At 39.3% G+C, this 23410-nt stretch overlaps 1 protein-coding gene across 1 annotated transcript in view; it reads left to right on the forward strand.

The window, feature by feature from the left end:
* The window catches only part of PARVA (parvin alpha), a gene marked incomplete at its 5' end in the record, with an annotated part of 63754 nt that overhangs the window by 25778 nt on the left and 14566 nt on the right, over positions 1 to 23410 (forward strand). The window contains 5 exons of the mRNA XM_080345750.1: positions 17428 to 17517; positions 17617 to 17687; positions 18326 to 18428; positions 20327 to 20467; positions 22463 to 22578. Of these exons, the coding sequence (XP_080201876.1) occupies positions 17428 to 17517; positions 17617 to 17687; positions 18326 to 18428; positions 20327 to 20467; positions 22463 to 22578 (521 nt within the window). The remainder of the gene's footprint in view (positions 1 to 17427; positions 17518 to 17616; positions 17688 to 18325; positions 18429 to 20326; positions 20468 to 22462; positions 22579 to 23410) is intronic.

Consider the following 23410-nt stretch of genomic DNA (forward strand, 5'->3'; position numbering starts at 1 on the left):
AAATAGTTTTAAAGCAAAGCTTTCCAAGGATGAACACAGATTTCTATCTAGATTAAGCTGCCAACACATGATTCACAAGACCCCAGAGATTACTCATTAGATAAAGCAGAGCTATTGATCACTGTTAGTACTCTAGAGAAATAAGATGGAAAAGTTTGCATTGTCTGGGCAGGACCAGTTGAAGAGAGCGTATGGGAGGAACAGTAGTACTGCACAGTACAGTCAAGACTCTGATGTGCGAGACACTTTGCTTTTGCTGTCATTAAATATCATAGAGAGATGTGCTGAAGACACAGAGCCCTATAGAATTTAGCTGTGGAGATTGATTTTTACACCTTTACTCAATGAAAGGATTATTTGTTAAATTCTATAGGAGGAAGACAAAGAGTACTTCATCAGTTGCAGGTAACCGATACAGTCATTCCTAACTTGGTCCCTAGAGGGTTAAGTCAACATGTCTAAACCTAGACCTGTACTGTGGTTCTTATAGGCCCATGTCACAGAGGAAGCAAATGATCTGTTGTAAGTCAATGAGACCTTTCTAGTAATTTTTCAAGTATTGTTATACAAGTCAAACAGACCATAGAAGACACGGGTTTCTGGAGCCAAAAACCCAACTAGTAATGTTTAGAGAAACTGAAAAGTAGCCTCTTGTGCTAGCTCTCTTCAAAGCAGACTATGAGTTCAAGTAGATGCAAGCGTTAGGTCACCCGGGTACCGAGCACCGGATTGCTCCTTGAATGGACCATGTGCTTTGAAGCTTGGCACCACCATTTCTGGGATTAAAATCCAGATCTTGAAGATGTAGAGTAAGTACCAGCCTCACACAGTGGGTTGTAGAGTTACTTTTCATGGCACCATTCTGAGTGTGCCCACATAATAGAAGTGCTGTAAACTCTTGGAAATAGGCTAACCAGTTCACTGAAACTTCCATGCAATTCTGTAGCAGCCTACAGAAATCCAGAAATAATTCAGTTTGGTTTAGAGTTGCCTCAGTAGGAGTTAGTCACTGGTTCTGATCAGCAGGATGGCAGCAAAACAGTAGCGTGTCTACTAATGATTTTATCTGAAAAACTAACTGAAAGTTAGGTTATTGAATATGGAATCAGAAATAGTCTCTGTACATGTGATAGGAGAGAAGATCTCTGTTTTTCTGGAGCCTGTGTGGTATTTTGACTTGTTGCTCTTCATCCGTTTATAAACATAGGATTCGAGGAGTGAATCCGTGTGGCAGAGGAGCTGTGTTTTCCTCAGCGGGACGCGAGCCTTAAGCTCTAACAAGCAGTACTTGATTTGTAGAACAGACCGAGGTCCTCTGACAAACAGCACTATGTAAATATTAGATACTTTTTTTTTTTAAGTGGTGTACCCTACTTCTTCTTGTTTCTGATAGATATGCTGGGAATTTCCTTTTTCACAAACAATGCCTGTCTTGATAGAAGCCAGTTTCCATGACTAAAGCTATGATGAGAGCATCAACCTACTGTGGTTCCAGGAATAACCTACACATCAGCTGTATTCTGCCAAAAATACAGAGGCTGGTTATTGAGATGAATGGTTTTGGTTATTATGCACCACAAAGTAGAAAAAAAGATGCCTATATATTTTAGTTCATAGATAATTATCAAGAAATTGTGTATGCAGAAAAATAATGTATGGTTGGGGAATGGAAATATAAGCCTTGAACTTCCTATCCTGAAAATATAAATCACTGCAAGTTTTAAAGCACTTGCATGACTCATATGCAGAGGTCATAGACCAAATTTGCTGATGGAGGCAGGATGAAACAAATTCAGCTGCATTTTTATGATATTTTTCCTGCTGCCTTAGCTTTTTATTTACCCAAAGTAATACGATTTTCCAGAGAAGTATAACAAGTCCAACATATGGAACTGCTATCCAGTTCACTGCTTAGGTGCAAAACTGCATGGGAACAGTGGTGTGTCAATAAATAGCTTACTGCATGTCAGGGAAAGCAGTCTCTCAGGAACCATATTGCCAGCTTGGCAGTATTCTAGAAAAGTAGATCTCAAGATGGAATTAGTATATTAATGCAGTTTAGTGAATAGGACCCAGGCCTAAAGGAAATGCAGCTCAAGTCATGGGAAGACTAAATGGAAGGCAGAGAGTGAGTAACAAGAAAGAGGGGATTGTTAATGGTTATAAATCAAGAGTTTTTTCCCCTTACTCTAGCACAAACTTCGAGCTGATTTTGGACATCCTTGTAAATCAGTACACTGTAGTTTTTCACTTGAGAAACAACATCATAACACTGAGTAAGATATTTGGTAACCAATTGTGCTGTCTTTACTCTTGCTGAGTAATATTTTTGTGCCACAAGAGAAATCAGCAGGAGTTAGGATTTAGGTCTGATCTGCATACTAGTTTTATGCTGCTGGGATTCTGCTGACTTTAAGGTCGTTTATGTATTTTCAGTAGCATTGCTGATGTTTAGATTTCCGTCCAAGATAACTTAGCAAATGAGAAGAGAGTAATTCCTGTATTCAGTTTAAAATGTCAGCACATAGCAAGTCAAGAAACCTGGCTCCGGGTGAAAGTTTTAGACCTGAGTGTGTCATCATTTAATGGCAGGGCATGAGACTTGCTTGTTAGGAGAGAGAGGCTGTATTATTGAGTGTTCCAAGTGATCTGATTTTATGTGCATGTGTGGTTGTATTAAAGATTTTGTTTATGATAGAAAGCATAAAAAGAGTGTATATTTATAGCTATAACATCATTCTCTTTCTCCTCTGTGTTTAAGGAAAAAGGTAGTGGGCCTGAATTTAGTAATACTTGGATCTTGTAAGATACACTACAAATAATAGTAACATACTAGAGAAGCTGTAATTGCTCAGAATCTTGTCAGCATATTTTTAGCCATTTGTAAGTTACAGGTGGGCTGTGTCATGTCAATGGTATTTTATTTTTGTCACGGTCTAATTTTTCACATTTGCCACCTAGGTCTGGTTGGAATTGCCTGTTTTGAATGACATTTGTCAACATTCACCTGTGTTATTTGGAAACAACACAGTTTGATACTTTGCACCTCTGAAAATATAACTCTAGTATCTACCTCCTCCCTTTGCATTACACAGTCTGGTTTGGAATTCTGAACGGGAGGGTGTCACTCATACCCCCAAAGCCACCCCTGAAATCTCAGATGCCAGCTTCCTGTCATCCTTTTGAGCACTGGGGAAGGCATGAAGGCAGTTTAGAGACACCTCGTTCCTCACTGCACTTATTCACCAACAGACGTGGGCACTGCCAGAGATCTGACCTGTAATTTCTTGGTAACTGAGCATTTTATGTGACTCCCAGTTTGTGTGACTCTTGTTTCTGCTTATGTATAACATACGAGTTCTGTCTTTTCATCTTCCATTTATGTGATTCCTGGCATTTTAAATTCAAGTAGATTAGATTTAGACTTTTTGTAATGAATCTGCATCATTTTGTGTTCTGCATACTCCTGAAATAGCCTGGGGGAACCTGATAGACACAATTTATGTGTATCATTTAGAGACATGAGAAAGCATCTGATTGGTTTCGTCTTTCTTTTGTTAGCTCTTTCCTATAATTCTAATCACCATTTTACTGTAGCATTACACTATTGAGGAAAGTGTGATTTTTCAAGGCAGGATGCTTACCATATTTAGAAGAGGTAGTATTAATGGAAAATGGCTAGAGGTGTTTACAGCAGATTTTCTCCTGCTGATTCTAGTGGTAGCTCAGATCATAGTTTGCGTGGTAGAAGTCTATCTGCTGTATATTTTATCAGCAGTAAGTTTAATTCGTCCATTTCTGGTATTATTTCCTGACTTCAACAGAATACAATATGGGTAGGATGCTTCTGTGCAGCACTGAGCTTTGCTGCTGAAAAGCAGAAACGGATGCTGATACTGTAGTGCATTGTGTATCACCAAGGAGAAGATGATCTGATGAGGTTTGACGATGTTTATCACTGTGGTGGTGAGACACTTGGAGTCTTCAACATACCTCCTAGGTCTCTGTCACTTCTGCACAGAGCAGAGCAAAGAAGACAGAAGCATTGAGGATTCAGCCCTGTAATTTTCCAATTGAAATCTATCAGTACAAACAGTAAGTCAAATTCTCCTCCGATATCAATCAGTGCTCTTCTGTTGGCTTTGGTAAGGCTGTGCCCATTTGCAGTAGCTGAGAATTAGGCTGTTGTTCCCCTCCCAACCTTTCTGATGACTTAACACAATTTTTCAAACATAAAAGTCTTGTTCCAGGTCTGGATTGTTGGCTTATATGTTTAAATTGGAGGCATGTCAGTCCTCATGTAATCGACACTTTGAAGAAGATCCATGAATGAGGTTAGGTAAAAACGCATTTTTTTCCTACTATCTGGATTTTCTCAGAACCTAGATAATTTTATCCCATTTGCATCAAACATGCAGGTAACTTTAGAATCCTGCATCTGTATTGTTTCTAGAGAAGCAAGATAAAATTACAATTGACAGTAATTGACATTACATGCCTTAATTAAATTTCCTCCTCTGTGAACCAAAACCTTTTAACCAAGTATTGCAGTGCTATTTCTGTATTTATTTGTTACATGGGTTAATGTGCTATGTGGCAGATACGGTATTTATCCATTTTCACAAATTAAGCTATCAGTGTCATGTTGCCTTTGAATTGTTTCCTGTATTGATGGCCAAAACCACTTGAAAAAGACTTTAGTCCTCCCTGGCTATACTTCTGTTTTTACAAAGCTGAAAATTGCGGGGTTGAAAGTGAACCCTTAGGAACAGTTTGGGAAACTCTAGGCCCAAAGCATTTTACCAATGTGCTGGTTTTTCCCTGCAGTCATCTCCATTAAGGGAAGGGAGAAGCACACAGGCTGTTTGAATGATGGTTTTGCTGTTGTTGTTTTTAAATTACAGGATTTGGAAATTAAGTCCCATTTCAATTTGTGTTTGTGGCAAGTGAAAATGGATGCAGAGAGTATGATTAGAAATTCCTCTGCTCAGTCCCCGAGCTATGCACTTCAGACCTGGTGGTGTCAACTTCTTGCCATGTTACGCCCTCTGAGAAAGCAGCTCTGCATTAGCTAATTTACAGCTTTCTTACTCTACTGTAACTACACATATTACAACTGTTTGCCTGGACATGATCATTTAGCTGCTACTGTAGATATAAAGTCTCATCGTCAAAAAAACCCCAAAATCCCACAAACACAAACGAAGCCAAAACACTCAACCAAAACAAGAAACACTTTCATTTACTATTTCTGTAAAATAGCTATTTTCATGCATGCCAAGAAGTGCAACTTTGTAAATAGGTATAAATAATCACTTTTGAAATACGTTCAATCAATGATGCAGGTTGCTGTGGTTTCAGACTTTGTGAATTTTCTTAACACATGACCATCTTCAGCATCCTTCTTGATGCTTCGAGTGGAGTGTGGTTTTCCTTTAGCTGTACGTACCTCCCAAACGAGACTGCCATAATAAAATATCTGGGACACTTACGGTTTTATTCAGAAATTAAGAAAAAGAAAGCTTGGTAAAGAATTGCCAGCTCAGTGTTGTCCTGTAATTGAATGCTGTTATTCAGCAGTTCAGCAGTCCAGTTTCCCAGTGCCAGAAAGCAATGGGGCTCCAGGAGGCAGAATGGGGAGCCCCATTACTACTTGTGGGCAGAGCATGAGATAAGACTGTTGGCGGGGGAAAGCTGCTTTTTGGAGTGACCCAGTAGCTGCAGACCGATGTGTATCTGAGGCTTCTTAGAACTGGTGAAGAATGTTGTTTCAGAACAGTGATGAGAGCTCTATGTCTTTTTTGAAATGGAATCACATCTGATATCAAACCTGGGGGAGGAATGTTGTGTAGCACAGCTGAATAAGCCTAAACGATAAATACCTATTGGTTCTCCATACTCACCTTTTGGCACTGGTATTTTAAATGAAGTTCAATTGGGAACTAGAAAGGTAACCACTTTCCATGACTTAGAAATGAGCCAGGGTTGTGTCACTTCCCTCATCCTGCTCCAAGTTGAAACAGAGACTTAAACTTTTTACAGCTTCTGAAAGGTTTAGTCTGTAGAAAACTAAATAGCAATTTGATTTTTAGCTCGAGTAAGTACTTGCTTTAGATTATGTTTTCATTACTATCCATGTTTGGAATGGCCCATACCCCATAAAATGAATTCATTTCTTACCAGTAGTTTATTATCCTTTTGATGGCTCATACCTCTCCTTTTCTATGTTTTTTTAGCTTTTTATATGTTTTTGCCTTTTTTTAGAGCTTAATCCTCCTTCCATGTCATTTTTTTGTGAATTATTTCAGTAGGGAAGTATTTCTAGAGAAAAAGGAATACCGTGATCAGGACCCGAATTTGGTAATACCACACATGCATCTGATTTCTGGCGACAGGATTCAAGGATTCTGTAGCCCTTGCTGACCATCCTTCATTTTAGAGAGGAAAACAAAGACAAGGGAACTTCCCCTTCAATATTGCCATGTCTGTGCCTAGACCTTTCCTACTCTTTGAGGGGAATTGTGACTTTATTCACTTGTGAGAGGAAAATGTGCAAGTTACCTACAGCAGGAACGGACTGCAGTTGGTAAAAACATGCCCTTTACACTTGCTGTTTGAGCATTTCGTTTGGTTATATGACTGACAACAAAAGCACACAGTCGAAACTGCATCCCAGCATTCAGAATGCGAGTTACTGAGCTGCAAAAAGCAGATTTAGTTTCTTTTGCAGATGGTCTATGAGTCTCCTGTGGCATCATATTAAATTATATAGGCAGTCAGTCACTTGTTCTGGAGCGATGCTCTGAGCTGAGAGTTGTGATGTGCTTGGACCATTCTGTTGGAAAACAGGCTGTAAAGCTACTACAGCTTCTCTGAAGAGCAACAGCAAAGGGGCCTGCAGAGCAAGGGGCTTCTGACACCCCTGGGACTGTGGTTTTCCTGGGGATGCACTATGCGGGTGGCCCAGCGACCCTATGATGGGCTGCGGAGCATTTTGCCCTAAAGGTAAGAGACTAGACCTACTTGTTCAGTTAGTTTTCATCTTCATTTCTGTGATACATTAAGAGTATTGTTTTCTGACCTTATATTTATGCAATGATAGTTATTTTTGGCTTATTTGGAAGATAAGAATGGGAGTTTAATTTCTTCTTGCCCTTTTTAGACTGTTTTTCCTGGGTAAAAGAGGAAGGAAATACAGTAGTTTGTTAATTTTTAATGCTATTCCATGAAAATATTTCTGCAATATGACTGAGATAGAAGTAGCTGTTTCATCTGAGTGGTATTTCATAGGAGTATGTATTTCTTTTAACTACAGTTTGGTACAAATTCAGTCCTTAAGTAATACTGGATCCAGTGTGAAAGCAGTGATTCTTATCAGCTGAATTTCCACTCTGGGAAAATTGTTGTTTGTAGTCAAAAGCATGCTTGAGACAGAAATTTTCAAACAGGCTATGTATCATGCAGTAGATAAGTTTTAATATTCATGCTTATTAAAATGAAAATTTTGTAGTACTAAACACTTTCTTGTGGGATTATAAACGTAAACTCATTTATGACATCAACAACTGGAGTCTGCAGATTATTTCTGGAAAACTTTGAATGTGTTAGTGCTATGAAGTAAAACCCATTTAAGGTTATTTACTTGGCTGATTGAATTGCAATTTTTGGTGTGTTCAGCTGCGAAGTAGGAAATACAGCCACAGCTGTTTGGTACGAATGTTTTGCATGCTGACATGGATACATGGGTAAAGACAGCCAGCCATGAAAAGCGTTTAAAAGGTAGGAGTTTACACAGAGGTGTTTCCAGTGTCTGACAGCTCTTGACAGGTGGTAGCAAGTGCTGCTCTGAACTTACAGCTTGTCTGAGATCTCTTGGAAAAGGGGGCTGCAATGCATGTGCAGCTCAGAGCTGTGGGGTTACCCTTGCAGGGTGGATGCTTACATTGCTTGCAACTAGTTTCCTGAAAAGAAACATGTGAACACCATAGTCAGATGAACAGTTCAGTACGGTAATTTTTTTAAGACAGTGCATTTGGAAGTTGGAGCAGCTCTTTGAGTTTTGTTGGGAAATGAGCAAGATAAGGACTGCACATCAGGGCACCAGGCAGTGCTTGTGGAGGGCAAGACACAGCACTGGATGAAAATCACTGCTGGTTATATGAAAATAAGGATGTTCTCTTTGGAATGGTACGGGTTTGGGAAACAAGGAGTATGGGTATTTCTGTCTACTCCATATCAGGCTAAGTGTGATATTATAGGTATGATTTTAAGGCTGTATTTTTAAGTGCCTAGTTTGCATTTTACAAGTGCAATTTGTGTTTCCAGAAAGGAAACATGTAAATGTATCTCCCAATCTAAATGTGCATCACTTTCTATGCTGCAGAATGGGGATAATGTTATTTTCTTCTGTTGGTGGGATGTTTAATTAATTCTGATTAAGGGATCTGAGAACCTAGACTGGAAAGTGTTGATTTATCTTCTGTGCAAATCAAGAACTAACTCTGATTTCCTAAGCCAAACATAGTTTCCAGTTAGTGCTACCAAGGTCCTGTCTTGCATGAGCATCTTACACTTGTGTGTAAATGTCTTTTAGGAGAATGTCACAGCCATACTGTTCATCACTCCACACTGATTTGTGCCAGCTGACCAAAGTGCTCCCTCTAGTCAGGGATTGCCACAGCCCTCATTCATTCCTCTCCATCCCCGAAATGACCCTTCACACTGTGTGGCTGGGTAAGAATAAGAGGACTTCTGCACCTCAGATGTGCATCCTGATGATTATGCACACTGCTATGAAATAAGGGTAGAAAAACAAGTTTGCCTTTTCTGTTGTCCATTCTTTAATAGTCCAAGCCTGAAGCTTTTTTGCTGTTAAATGCACACTGACCTCCACATTGGTCAACAGAACCTTAGAGGGTCATTTACTCTTCAGTATGCTGCCATTTTAAGATTTCATTTTTCTGCTCTTCACCAAATCCAGCCCATTTTCTTTAAAAATGTAGCTGGATTTCTGTTGATCCAGCCAAAGCCACAGCTTAGTTTTTCCATGTTGAAGGCCTGTCTTTATATCCCAGTTCCCAAATTAGATCCTGATTCTGTCCTTGACAAGAAGCTTCAGTTCCCTAAGACACACTGTAGACACTTTTAGAAACCATCTCTTTGTTGGGCACAAATATTAAACATAACAAGAAATTGAAAATCCTTAAAATGGAGGGGAGAAACATTAGATGTTGCAAGTCAGTTCTCATTTGTTGTACTGAATCTGAGAACCATGGCTAGATGCTCAGGATTGATGCACAAATTGCAAGCCACCAGTTATGCAAATAAGTAATACATCTGCATATTTGTAGCCATTATTATTTTAATTTCTTTGGGTCACCCTTATCACATCTTCCTTGTGTTTGCTACCTGTCCAGCCTTGGTGTAACCCTCAAACTTTGTCTTGGTTGATTTTTGATATGAAAGAAAGCTTTTGAAGCATGGGAAACTCTCAGAAGATATTAAGGTAGTTTTGGTTTCCTTCCTTCTTTCTGGGATGTAGAAATATTTGGGCACTTAACTACAAATCTTTGGATCCTTTGTCACAAAGTCATTCTTTGAAGATGACCAGATTTTTATAGTAAAACACAAGTAGCTCTAGGCACTACAGTTTGAAAATAGTGGCCCTGTGTGATACGCAAAGCAGTTCGCAGTCCCTGAAAAGGAACTTTAGCTTTCCAGTAAATGTAGTCATTTTTCTAATTCTTCCAAGAAGAAGCAGTCATCTAAGTTGAGATGCAGTGGATCTGACACTTAATTTTTTCTTCTTCAAAAACAAGTCTTATATACACAAGAAGAAAAGAGCAAGAAATTCAGGAAATCCTCAACTTGCTATTGGTGTGCCCTCACATTCCTAAGAACTATTTTTGGGTTTTCTCTTAGGAATAGCTAGAACTTGTTGAGCTGGGAAAGACTTATTGGAACAGATCCTTGGTTTTGTCTTTTCTGCATGAACGCCTCTTGTTGATGTTGGAATAGCTACTCTGAGCTGGTTGGTGATTCAGAGAACACGGCAAGCCAGTCCTATAAAATCAGCTTCTCTGCTCCACAATATTTGGGGGAAAAAACTGTTGCAGCAAACTGGTGAGCACATAGGATGCACAATTGCCTCCACTTGCTTTGGGTTAGCACTGCACCAAGAGGTCTGTCTGACTCTTCTGGATTTTGCTACCTGCAGATGTTTTATAACTCAAGAAATACTGTTAAGGAGGATACAGATGCTCTGCCTTTTGTCTCTGTGTAGCCCCAAGCACTCCATGCAGTTCTGAGATACCTCAATAAATCAGTTCTGAGACCTCGCAATAAATATCTCAATGAATTGGAAATCTTAGCTGTCAAAGGGTTTGTTTCGAGAAAATATTTTGCATTTAGGGATACCATGTGCAGACCAGCTAACAACCTGTAGATATCTTTTGCAGAGGGACCTTACCGATATATCTGAGGATGTTTGAGTTTTCAGGCTGGGATCAAATTCAGCTCAGAACATTTTGATAAGAACTTGGAATGGTCCCAGCATTTCTCATATGCATCCTTTGTTCTTCCGTGGCAGAAACATCAGTGTCATTTGAACTCCTGTCTGTATTTGTTCCAAACACTGTGCTGTTTTGTTGTTTGGTTTTGTTTTTTATTTTTTTCCCAGTTATTTTTTTAAACACTCCTATAGGGTGACAGGTTTTTCAAAACATCTGCAGAGACTGCTTATGTATTTTAAAAGATGTGTTGAAGGAATGAATGGAATGACTGGCATCTGAGTTAGCTTGACACTGCACCACTTGTTACCTCTTAGAAACTACAGGGAAATTCTGGGAAAGAACCTTCATCCCGAATGAAATGGGAAAGCCTGAAAGGCTTAATGAAGCTACTTGTGACATGGGGGAGAAAGTCACATGTACTCTTTAAAAGGACTGAGTTTGCTCCCTGTTTTGTTGGTTTTTGCGTGCTCAGACCAGAGATCTGTCAATCTATGGAGGGCTTTTTTCCCTGCTAATTGCAAAAAAAGAAAGGAACAGCAAGGTAGTCGCTGAGGTACTTCAGGGTAGCTTTGGACTTTAAAGAAAGTTCAAGGCAATAAGCATTTAATTTGTATTGCATACCTCAAAATGAAATTATAGCATTTCTCCCACTCTTTTTTGTGAACATCATTTCTTCTGTTCTTTTTGTGTGTATGCCATGTTTGGTTTAATGGAGAAAGGAGAAAAGAAAATAGATTCTTTTTGGAGACTGGGTACTAATGCAGTAACATTCAAGGCAGGCACATTGTTGTCAGCCAGTTTGCATATTTATTTACTTTTACAAATGGTTGGCTTGGAGTCAGCAGTTAATGGAATGAGAATGATGTTCCTGTACAGATCATTTCCTGAGAAACATTTTCAATTACAAACATATCTCTGCTTTTCTTTCCTCATTTGTTATGTCTTGGAGAATAAATGGGGAGTAGCATTTACAACTTAAGGTTTATGTTCTGAAGACAATTTTAACAATGATCCCCACATAAAAAAGCCCCTTTGTAGTTGCAGACATATGTTTATGATGTTTTGTGCTGTGAATATCAAATTTCTGGTGGACGCTGTGTCACACTCTGCAAACTTGTAAACATCTATAAATCCATTGGATCATTTTAGTACCATGTGTAATGCAGATTTATTGTCTTTTGTGTGGATTTCTTTTGTTTCAGAGTTAAAGCTAAGCTGCCAGAATCCATATTGGATGAATTATGTACTCAAGAAAATTAGACAGTACCATTTTAGATTAATATTTTCTTTTCCCTTTGTGGGCTTTTAAGATGCACAAACACACACATTAGAAAAAAACATTTTGGATGGATGGCCCAAAAAGCAATTGCATAAGTTTGCTTGACTAAATAGTATTATTCTGTAAAAGCTTAAACTAGGACTCTTTGAAAATGCTTTTGCTGTTTTTTCTCTCATATTCTGACCATCTTAGGTAGTTTGGATCTCTTTTCTCATTTGCCAGTACAAACTCCACTGGAATTATTTCAGGGTGTAAGACTGGAGTATGTGATGGGAAATGGGAATCACACTGAGCCAGTGAGCTGGTATAAATCAGCATAAAACCACTAAAATCTATGCAGATACAGCCATTTACACTGCATTGCAGACCATCAAGTCAGTAGAAGAAGTAAAGCTGTTGTGCACAAGTGGTTACAAAAGCCATTCATCAAGGTCATGAGCATTTATCAGAAATTTGCACCCAGTCAAGAGAGTAAGAAACCAAAAACTATTAATCTATATTTGGCTCAGCTATAAGTGAGTGAATATCTCTGTCTTATACAAGAGCAGTAAAAGACATTTCTTATTGAAAATCAGCATTTTTCTAAACTGGCTGTAATTTCTGGCTACATACATAAACATATGTAGAACCAGCATGCGCGTATGCCTGTGGGTGTACACACACCAATATCCAGTGTTATTCTGGCAATGTGATGTCTGCAGTTAGTCCACATTGTGCTGGTTCCAGCAAAGAGAAGCTTAAGATGGAGACACAGCATGTAAAGCTACTGTCTACCATTGTAGTTTACAATATCTAGTGCATTGTCCTTTGTCTTTTTATAGAAAGCTTTAACTTCTGGAGTCAAGTGAATGTCAACAAATTTCAGCTTCCACAAAAAAACACGACCAACACCAAAAATAAAACAAACAAAACCACAAACAAGCCAAAATATTTACGACCTTAAAAATGGCAGAGAAGACCTTGATTGGAAAACCCTTACATTGGAGAAAGGCAGGCAGTTAAAGAACTGCAGAAGTGTGTATGTATGTATTTATTTAGGTGTATGTGCATGTATCTAAATCACCTGGTTTTGAAAGAGTGGGGCTGGAAGCATTGTGTCACTGTGCTCCTCCAACTCCAACGTGAGGGTTCGGTTCTAGTTAATCACAGACTTTCAGAATCGATCCATTAGTTTTGTATCCCTTGAGTAATTTCAGTTTTGTAAGAATGGAATCAGTTATATGGAGAGTCATGGCTGTAGCACTCAGAGGAGAGACCATTTAACACTACCTCTTGCTGTATTTATTTTATGATTCTTTGGCTAGATATGCTAAAATACATCTAAACCACAGAGAGTGCATTGGGTGATGTGGCATTTCTGAGCTCAGTTAAATAAAAAGATGTGTTTTATTCAAATCAGAATAACATTAGGCCCTGAATACTAAACAGGGCAGCAAAAAAGCCTTCAGCACACAAAATAAACAAGTAAAAAACCCAAATGAAACTGTCTAATAAATACAATGTGGAGCGACAGGCTGCATGTACTAGAGGAATTAAGCCAATTTAAACCGTATGGGCAGTACTCCACTTTCAGATGTGCTCGGCGTCCAGCGGTTTCAATGGCAGTTGGATGCACGCATCAAAGGACACAGTCTGGCTCAGAGCACCCGTGTGGATTTGATAGCATAGGTTTATGAACTTGTAATCCTAGAGCACTGAAAACAGTAAGAGCTCTATCCAGCTTAAAATAGCTGCTGTAGTTGCTGTCGATACAAGTTTGTGGGCTCCCCAGCTCTGGGGCCAAATTTGGTGCTGGCGTGACAGGAGGAAGTCTGTTGACAGCTGATAGCAGTGGAGTTGCACTTGATTACATCATAACAAATTTGGCATGTGGAGCTGAATCAGGAGTCTGAGCAGAACTGTCTATTCTTTATCTAGAGTTAAAACTGGGACTTTCACATTGCCAGTCCATGGAGATTTGTCTGGCCCATGTGTAACTCTGTTGTTTTGAAGGGTCTTGTTTTAAAAGTACATTCAACCCCAGTTCCACTCAGCATGATGACTGTAAAAAAAAAACCACGGAGGCCTGAATTTTCCTCTCCCATCCAAAAGGATAAGGTCCTTAATCATGCCAATATTAGCACAATGAGAACGAGCCCCATGGTAACTGCCACACTGGGCTGTATCTGGGCTGCAGCAGAAAGGTGTTTTAACTCTAAATGCTGGGGTGGTCCGGTGGCCAAGCATGCCCGGTGTCAAGCAGGCAGCTCTGTGGATACTGTCCTTCAGAGGCACGGCCACAGCCCCCAGGGCACCGGTCTGGCAACAGGGCTGGTACAGATGAACTGCTGCAGCCATGGCCTCTGCTCCCTTCCCGGGTCTGTGCACTGCAAAACTCAGAGTGGAGGTCTTGCTGATGCCCCAACTCATTCCTCAAAGTATTTCAAGAAATTAGATGATTTTATTTTAATTTCAGCTGCTGCAAAAAATGTCTCAAACCTGTGGACTTTGTTTTTACTAAACGACTAAATTGCTGAAGTGATTTTCATGAAAATTAATTAAAACAAATTAATGAAAAGCAGCTGAAAAATGGATTCCTCTGCTGAAACTGTGGTATGCAAACTCTTAACCTCAATCGCATTTTGTGGTTCCTCTATAAACACCTAAGTGTATAATAGTGGTTTGTCATGGAACGTTTTTGATGGAAATTCTTAGAAAGTAAGGCTATACTACATAGTACATTTTCCTCTCCCTTTACATACAACTTGATATAATGCATGTGTTCTTATGCGCTCCTTTTAGTAGTAGTATTAATCTGTAGTTAAATCTTTTGTCTTCAGTATTGGAAAAGAAATGAAAAAGATGCTATCAGGCCCAGGGTTTCTCCGTCATGTTTTCTGCTTGTAGAGGGCAGGAGGAGTCTTTGTTATGGGACTAATCCCAACCTTGGGCAGGAGTTGTGCACTGCAGAACGCAGCGGCTCAGGAGGACCTGTCCTCTCAGGCAAACTGGATCTATCTGGGATCTTTGGATCATCTGGAGGTGTGTTGGGTCAGTTCTGCAGGTGGTTTGGGCAAGTGTGGGAAATGTGTGTGATTCAGGTGAGCCGCTTGTGGGAACAAGAGCACCACTTGTGTATACCTGCATACAGCAAAGCAGGACCTCTCTTCTGCTGTACAACAAACATAACACTTGCAATGCATTCCAGAACAGATGATGCATTAGTTTATCATGAATATTTATTATTATTTTATTTGTATTTTATGTTCCACTTCCATGCTGACTGCTTCCTCCAGTGTGTCTTGCTCAAGCGTAGCATCCAGCCCTTTGGGATAAGAAAGCCCAGTGGAGCAAGTTGGCTTGAACTGATTTTATTTACTGTGCTCCCTCTTGGGATTGATGTGAAAAAAGTTTTCTGCTTCGTAACATTAGTGAGTAAGTCTTCCATGAACTAAACATTTCAGAACAGAAGGGCCTCCACATGGAAATTTTCTAGCCACTGACATTTTTCTGCCCATAACCATTTTAAACCAAGATGAAAAAAAAATCAAAGAGGTTAATAAAAGCAACAATGATTTTCTCTAAGGAGTGCTAGCAGTTTGAAAAATTGCCATTAAGTGTAAACAGTTCCTGAGATTGTACATGCTAGACCAGATTCATCTACACTATAACTCCTCAGAACTCAGTGGAGTTACATGAGGGATTAATTTGGTCCATTGCTCTAAGCCATCAGTTTTAGAGGATATACAACAATCAAGGGAACTATTATTGTCAACATTATTTTATGACTCTTTAGAGCTGCTCAGTATTTGTATTTTACAGATACACAAGCAGGGTGAGTGTATGGAATGAAGTTATTGTTTCAGTATTGAAGGTAGTGGATTTTTCAAAGTTATTGTACAATTAAAAGTAATAAGCATTCTAACAGCCATTAGTACTATGAATCGTAGATGGCTGAGTACAGCTAAACAGACTCTTGAACTGTGCACAGGCATTTCATGTGGCAGAGCACAAAACATTTCACAAATCGCAGAAAATATTTGGAAAGCTTTAAGTGCTGTTATCACACCAGCTGACTAATTATCGCAGCGTTCACGTGAAACATAGCGCACAGGAACTTAAGGCAGAGAGGTAAAACTGTTTTCAAAAGCTAACTTACAAGGCAGTCGTGGGGCCAGGGGCAGAACACAAGATTTCTACTGTCACTTCCTACTTTTCTGTTTTCTCTAATTTTTTTTTTTCTGTAGTTTTTAAAATAAACTTGAGGAAAGCTTCAGGTAGCAAATCTGAAATGTTAGATGGTGAATCTTGCATCTGCACATTCATCATGTATTTTAGTTTGTGTCAGAAGGCCTATACAGCCACCTGAATCTTTAGGGTACATGTAGGGTGGTTGAATTAAGTTATTTAAGTCCAAACTCTGACTGGAACAGTTGTGCTAACAGCCAGTTCTATTAAAGGTCTGTACACGTATCATTCATAAAACATTCATTATTTGTCATTCATAAGACAGCGAGCCTCTTACTGGTTTGGTAAATCAGGTTTGCACTGATGTGTTGGTTACAAAGCAAGATACAAACTTTCTGATCGCCACAGTGAGTACCCTCCCTGCACAGTGCGGCCTGTTCTTCCATAGCGGTAGGATTAGTGTACTGGCTTGTGTGTATTCTCTTCTGCTATGGAGGCATGTTTGGGCAGTGAAGGAAGGGGTTTTGTCTTTGCAAATGGGTAAAGTTTAGGTTACCCTGAAGAATGAAGTTGCTCTGCACTGTACCAAGTACAGAACCTGTACAGAACTAGTGGCAGGACTGCTTTTACACTTCTCCAGATTTCTCCATTCTCAGAGCATGTATTACAAGAACATTGATTTTGCAGCATTAGGGAACTTTGGCTTAGTAAGATCTTGTCCATATTTCCTAACAGTGGTGGGTGTCTCCAAACTATGGGATCTTGGATTACTTCCCCATTCCTGTGTCCAAGTTCTTTCTCACCCCATGTCTGGACACACTGTCTCCACACTAAAGCAGTACTTTTGAGGGTTCATCACCTTACTCCTGTGTCCTGCTGCTGTGGTTTCTGCTAAAGAAAGGCCAAGAATACAAGCCAGAAGCATCCCCCAGGCTGCTCAAGCTGGTCTCTGACCTAAACATCGGCAGTAGCCGTGTGCTGTGACTGGACCTTCAGTCCTAAATAGTTTGTCAGTCTGGCAGCTCCCATGTGGGGATATAGCCAGACCCAACCCTTCTCAAGCAGCTAAACATGAAGCATCTCCAGAGCAAGGGCGACATAGCTAAAAGCCGTAATCATTTCCCTCAGCTAAAACAATTAGTTAGTGTTAAAACGGCAGGTCCATTAAAATGCAAGTGAGACTTTTAAAATATGAGGACAGTGAGCCATATCCTGGAAAGTATTTGAGGAGATCACATTGGTTCTAGTACCATTATCCACAAAAATTCTACTCCTACAAGTGAAGGTTTGTTGGCTGGGCCTCCCATTTTTGTTAGCTGTATTTTGTTGCTATAATTACACCTAGTGTCTTATCTAATCGAGTTATGGTCTTATAAAGAAATTAAGACAATTAATGCTACTTTTAGTAAGAGTGAAATAGTAAGTAAATTGAATTGAAATTTGACCAAGTTTCTCTTTTTTATTTCCTAGTATCTGAATTACAGGAAGAAGGAATGAATGCCATTAACTTACCTCTCAGTCCAATTCCATTCGAACTAGACCCTGAGGACACTATGCTAGGTAATTCACGACAATTTTACATCTCAACATAAAAGCTTGATGTAAAATAAAGTGTCATGCCTGTAATAATTTCTAATATCTTTCTTTTAAACCTTCCAGAGGAAAATGAAGTCCGAACAATGGTTGATCCAAATTCAAGAAATGACCCAAAATTACAAGAACTAATGAAGGTAATGAAAAGCATGTAAACACTTCCAGGAAAGTGAAACTATTTTTTAATGCTGTCCCTGCCTCTTTCAGTTGAACATTTCAAAGCACTGTTTAGATTTTAATTAAATGAAATCACATGGTTCACACATCCCAGTGAGATGGGCAGGTTGTTTGTTGCAGTATCTTTCTCTAGGTATGGCATAGAGTGACTTCAGAATTTGGATTAAAATGCCAAGTCCAGATTCTTAGTCCCATAACACCCCCAGTCTAAGATCAACTGACTTCCCTTGTAGTCCTGGTGATTTTGGGGGTTAGAATTTTAGCAGAAAGCTTCATCATAATCGACTTCAACACCTTTTAATTCACAATAAAATGTTAAAATACTACTGCAAACAAGGGAAAGATTTCACTCCAGAAGGTACTACATCAATCTGGTATTTGTCTAGATCTTGTGTTGCATTGACGCAGCCACCTTAAAAGAGTCATTCCTAAGTCGTCCTTATTTTCTTCTGGTGGCATTTCCGATGGATTGTATTTTGAGCCATTGCAGCTTCAATATTTTTTCTGCTAAATATTTTCGTCATTGTACAAAATGACATGTGTTTTAAATTGCAAATGAATAGTGTATAATACTGCCAAATTTGTGTTTCCCATATAGGTATTAATTGACTGGATTAATGATGTGTTGGTAGGAGAGAGGATTATTGTGAAAGACTTGGCTGAAGACCTGTATGATGGACAAGTATTGCAGAAATTATTTGGTAAGAAAAAATATATGTGCATGCTGTTGAGGCACTTTGTCAGTAAGTGGATCACTTGTTCCTACTTAGGAGCCTTGGTATCATCTTACATTTATGCCACTAAGTGATATAAAAATAGCATTGTATTATGAGACCCTTGAGCTATAGGCTGTACGCACAATTCTTGTAGCTCCAGTGCAATGTGTGATACTCTGCAGTTGATGAGAACAGCATAAAGCCTACCTGGGGTGCTAGAAAGGGAGGGTTCTTGTCTTGGCAACAGTATTCACTTCAATTAAATTTATTCTCTGCATATGTGCTGTAGAAACTTAACTGTGTTACAAGTGGAAAGTAAGTTTGAAGGCAAAGGTATTTTCAGTACAACAGTGGATGTTTTTAATCTCTGCTGGTTCCATACTGTAGTTTATTCACATCGCGAAGTTCCTCTGGAAAGTTGGAATTCCTTTCTGATTTGATGTCTGGCTTTTAACGTTACTGAGATAATGGTACCCAGTGGACTGCAAACTGAGCTTCAGCTGAGAAGCAGATAGAGAAAAGAAACTGCTAATGCAGGGCTGGCATGTACTTTTTTAACTGTTGGCTTGGAAGCCATTTTCTTAGTTATTACAGCTCATAAAGTCTCCAGTAAATTTCTTTTCAGTATCTTAAATGCATCTTGAAACATCATGTGAGCACTTCTAATAAAGACTACACAGACTATTCCCTTCTATGAATGGTTAAGCTATTGAATATATTGTGACAGACTGGATATGCCCCAGACTGAGCAATTTGATTCTCATGGGCAGACCTCCAGTGACTTCACTCAAAATCCAAACCATGCATATCAGATACTGCCTGACTCTAAATGTGCGTATACTGATCCAGCACTTATTGATTTCAGTGGAATCTTTTCCATTACCCTTAATTCCATGCGGATCAGGTCTGTGCTAAAGACTTTGGTCTTGTTGTGGGACTATGCACAGACTGACCTCTGTGGAGGCACAAGAAACTTAAGGAGATCGCAGTCCCTTCGACAGGGTTTATAGGCTGGTGGCTCAGGCTCACTCTCTTTGGGAAGAATTTCAGTTGGCTTTGATGAGAGCAAGGTCAGCTCTTATCACATAAGATATCTCTTAGTAAGATATTATTTCATAGAAGTAAATTGATAGGTGACCAAGCATTTTGTTTCTAGTGTTGTTATCAGAGCTTTTACTGCTAAATTTCCTTTGCTTACTATTTAATAGTAAACACTAAGCCGTGCATGTATATACCTAGCAATCCATACTAATCATTAACAAACCAATTCATAAGGTATTTTAAAATCTACTGCAAATTTTGGTTTAATAGAAAGAAATTGCCCAAGGTTTTACTTGTTTTCATACCTACAAAAATACTTGTTCACGTTTCTTGCGTGCATCCTCCACCTCTATGAATATGGTGTCACTTCGCTTTTATCACAAACAGGCCTGAGTCTCCCGAGTCTGAGGGAGAAACTGTGAGGCTGAGACTGATGAAACAAATCTTCTTAAAGTTGGTATCTGTTTCCTAGGTTTGATGGGCTGCTGTACAAGCCCCTTGCATGGAGAATACCATTTACCCAGTAGCAGTAGAAGTAATGGGCTTTACCTCTGAGTCTGGTGTTCCCTAAAGAGAGTTGCAGCAAATACTTGTTAGCCAGTAGTGTGGCTCTCATTAATACCTGGCCTTCCCCTTTGCAATGTTTAAAAAAAGGGAAATTGTGAACTGTAGGATTTCAGAAGTGTGGGGAAAAGTGGCCCTGAAAGGAAACCCAGATAATTTTAAAACTAGAAAAATCTAATGTCTTTTGAATGTACATCTTGGTGCATGGAATGTTTTTGTGTTCTTCATGTAGTTGACAATGGTTTTTCTTCTGTTTTTTTCTTCTATTATCACTTCAGAGAAACTCGAAAGTGAGAAGCTGAATGTTGCTGAAGTTACTCAGTCTGAAATTGCTCAGAAACAGAAGCTACAGACAGTGCTCGAAAAGATCAACGAAACCCTAAAACTCCCTCCAAGAAACATTAAATGGAACGTTGATTGTAAGTTGTGTGTTTTCCATGCTGTTCTCATCTTTTGACAGCCAAGAGTTTATAGCTGCTATCTGGAATTCTGAAATATTCAACGATAAGGGGACGCTGAAACTTGGTATTTATGGTAGGAGCTGCTCTGCATGGCACTTCCAGATGTGGTACACTCTGCCCTCTTTACTGGTGCTCAACCTCCAGTTTAAATAAACTGTCTTTTCAGAGTCTGTCAAAGTAGGATATTTCTGCTCTTAAGTCCATATGCATACTACCTTAAGTTTTCTGTTACTAAATTAATTGGTTTGCTGTATTGGCAAGTACCTGCATAAATGTAGTAGGTAGGCAGAAGGGGAGTTAGGTCCTAGGACTCTTTGTGTGAAATTTGCAACATAGATATGAATAATATTTCTGACCATTTAAGGCTAAACCTGAACCACGGATTTTGAGTACAAAGCTCCCATCAAGGTTAGGACTGCACCTGTTTTATTGCATTACAAATGAACATAGTCACATCTAGTAGAAATGCCCTCCGTGGCCCAACACAAGACATTTTAGTGCATGTGTGTTGCAGAAAGCAGGTTATCATCCAGTTTAGAAAATTAGGCCTCTTAATCTGGTTTAAGTTTGGTATCCAGAATCATTTCACACTGGTGAATACCTTGACCAGTATGTAGCAGTTTCCCTGTCTCCTGTAGCTGTCTTAAGCTGAGCTGTTTTGTACCCCGTTCCATTCACAACAAATTAGTGAGAGGAAGAGAAATAGCTCGAGTGAAGAAGAATGAACATTAGGCATCTCTGACGTTCCCCTTCGTGTGGTCCCACTGAGTTTTCTATCCTCATCTCTCTTCAACTTCCCCTCAGGTTTTTCCATTCTCTATTGTGCAGCTGGAGGAAGGGTGTTTGGAGTGGTCTGACAATTTAACTTCTAGGTTTAATTTAATGTTTTACATGTGTTTTAGAGCTAAAGTAGAGACAGCAGCAGCTGGAGTCAGCTGTAGCACACACCGGTGCTGGGCAGACAGACATCTTTTTAGTGTTCTGCTAAAGGACCTCAGCCGTAATCACTGGCACCCCTGCAAAATTTGACAGCAATGCTACATTTTATATGAATGGGTATCTCTATGGCATGGTTGGGACTTGCATTGGAAGATAGTGAAGAAGGATATTTTAGTGACCGATCCTGCTTTACCAGTGAAGTAAGGTAGTAGTTATTGGTTAATTCAAGTACAAAAAACTTAAGTGCACTTTACTGTAGCTATCAAATATAATTTAGGAATACTACTCTGGAGAAGATTATAAATGCAAAAACAAAATGCAAGAAGAAGAAGAAGAAAGGCAATAATAAGAATTAGAAGTGATTCACTTTCATGACAATGCTTTGATACTTGATTAAGGATTTCCTACAGTATGGCTTTTGATATCTTGTAAGTTGTATTAGTGTTAACTACCCATATGAAACCTGCTGTGAAAAAGCTTCAATAACAAGAACTATAACAACTTCATGAGGAATGTTTCAGTCAATGAGTTTAGTAAGTTATTGCTTAAGGCTTCTGCCAAAATAGGCTCATTTATCATCCTGCAGACATTGTGACACTTAAAAATGAATAAGTGCATGTTATGAGTACAAAAATATCTTTCTGATAGTCCATAAATCCTTTTTGAAATAAAGGGAATAAAGGAAAGGCAAGGAGAATGCAGAGACAGCACTTAAACTGCCGTACATGAAATCTGGCTTTTGGATTAGCTTTAGATTTCCATCTACACAAGCCTATGGCATCCGGACATGTTGCAAAAACCAACACTTTGCTGCTGACGCATATTACTGACTGGGCTGCATTCGCATGACCCGTTGAGCAGGAGGAGACCAGGAAACACGAGGTGCCTTCAAAGTGCCCCTGGCTCCAAGTGGCAAGAGGAAAAGAGTCCCATAATCCCTACATCCTCAAAAGTAAAAATATGTGCCCTAGTTACTTTGCAGTTTGTAACTTGTGCTTTTAATATCTATTTCAGCTGTTCATGCTAAAAGTCTCGTAGCAATACTTCATCTTCTAGTTGCGTTATCGCAGTATTTTCGAGCGCCAATCAGACTCCCAGACCACGTGTCCATTCAGGTTGTCGTTGTGCAGGTAAGAGAGGTGTTAAACAGCTCCTGGCAGTGGTGGGAGATCCACTGAGGGGTTTCTTGAAAAATACATCTGGATTTTCTGTTTGGGCGGGTGTGTGTGTGTGTGTATGTCTCTTTGGCTGACAAGAAACACACGTGCATCTTTCCTGCTGACAGTGCTTCAACCAGAAAAAGGCACAATTGCTTTCCCAGATTGAGCTGTGGCTCAGAATATCTTATTTTGATTGTGAAGTGGCCAGACTCTGACATTAAAAATATATGAAGCATTATTATTGTTGGAATTTGTTTATCACCCAATGTGATCTCTGAAATTACTATTTTTGCCATTTTTGACAGTCTTCTTGTGTAGAGATTCAAATCATTCTTGGCACTGAATGATGAATTGTCATTGTTTATTACACTCAGATTCATGTTAGGTGACTAAATATTCTTTTTCAGCCTTGTGCATGCTAATTTAGTCTGATTACAGTGTTAGCTTTCTCATAAGCATGCAAAAAAACCCCATCAACTAAATCTTTTGTGTCGGTTAGTCTCCTTCGTAGAGCCTCATCCATCCAAACTCTTAATGTTATTCTGTTGATCATTTTTCTTTCAGTTGGACTTGTGCTTGCTCTATCTTATTTGGCCTCTTCCCGTTTAATCCGCTTTTCTTTCTTTCCAATTAACTTCGCCTTTTATTTTTCACACTGTATCTGTATTTCTGTGTTTTAATTGTTGTTACACTGACATATCTGGTGCAAAGAGCTATTGCTCAAGTTTTGATTGACTGAAAATCTGTGGGACAGATCTGAGAAAGTAACCGCTCCTTTTTCCAGCATTCAGATCAGACAAGT

This window comes from Nesoenas mayeri (assembly GCF_963082525.1).
Source record: "Nesoenas mayeri genome assembly, chromosome: 5".
NCBI lineage: Eukaryota > Metazoa > Chordata > Aves > Columbiformes > Columbidae > Nesoenas > Nesoenas mayeri.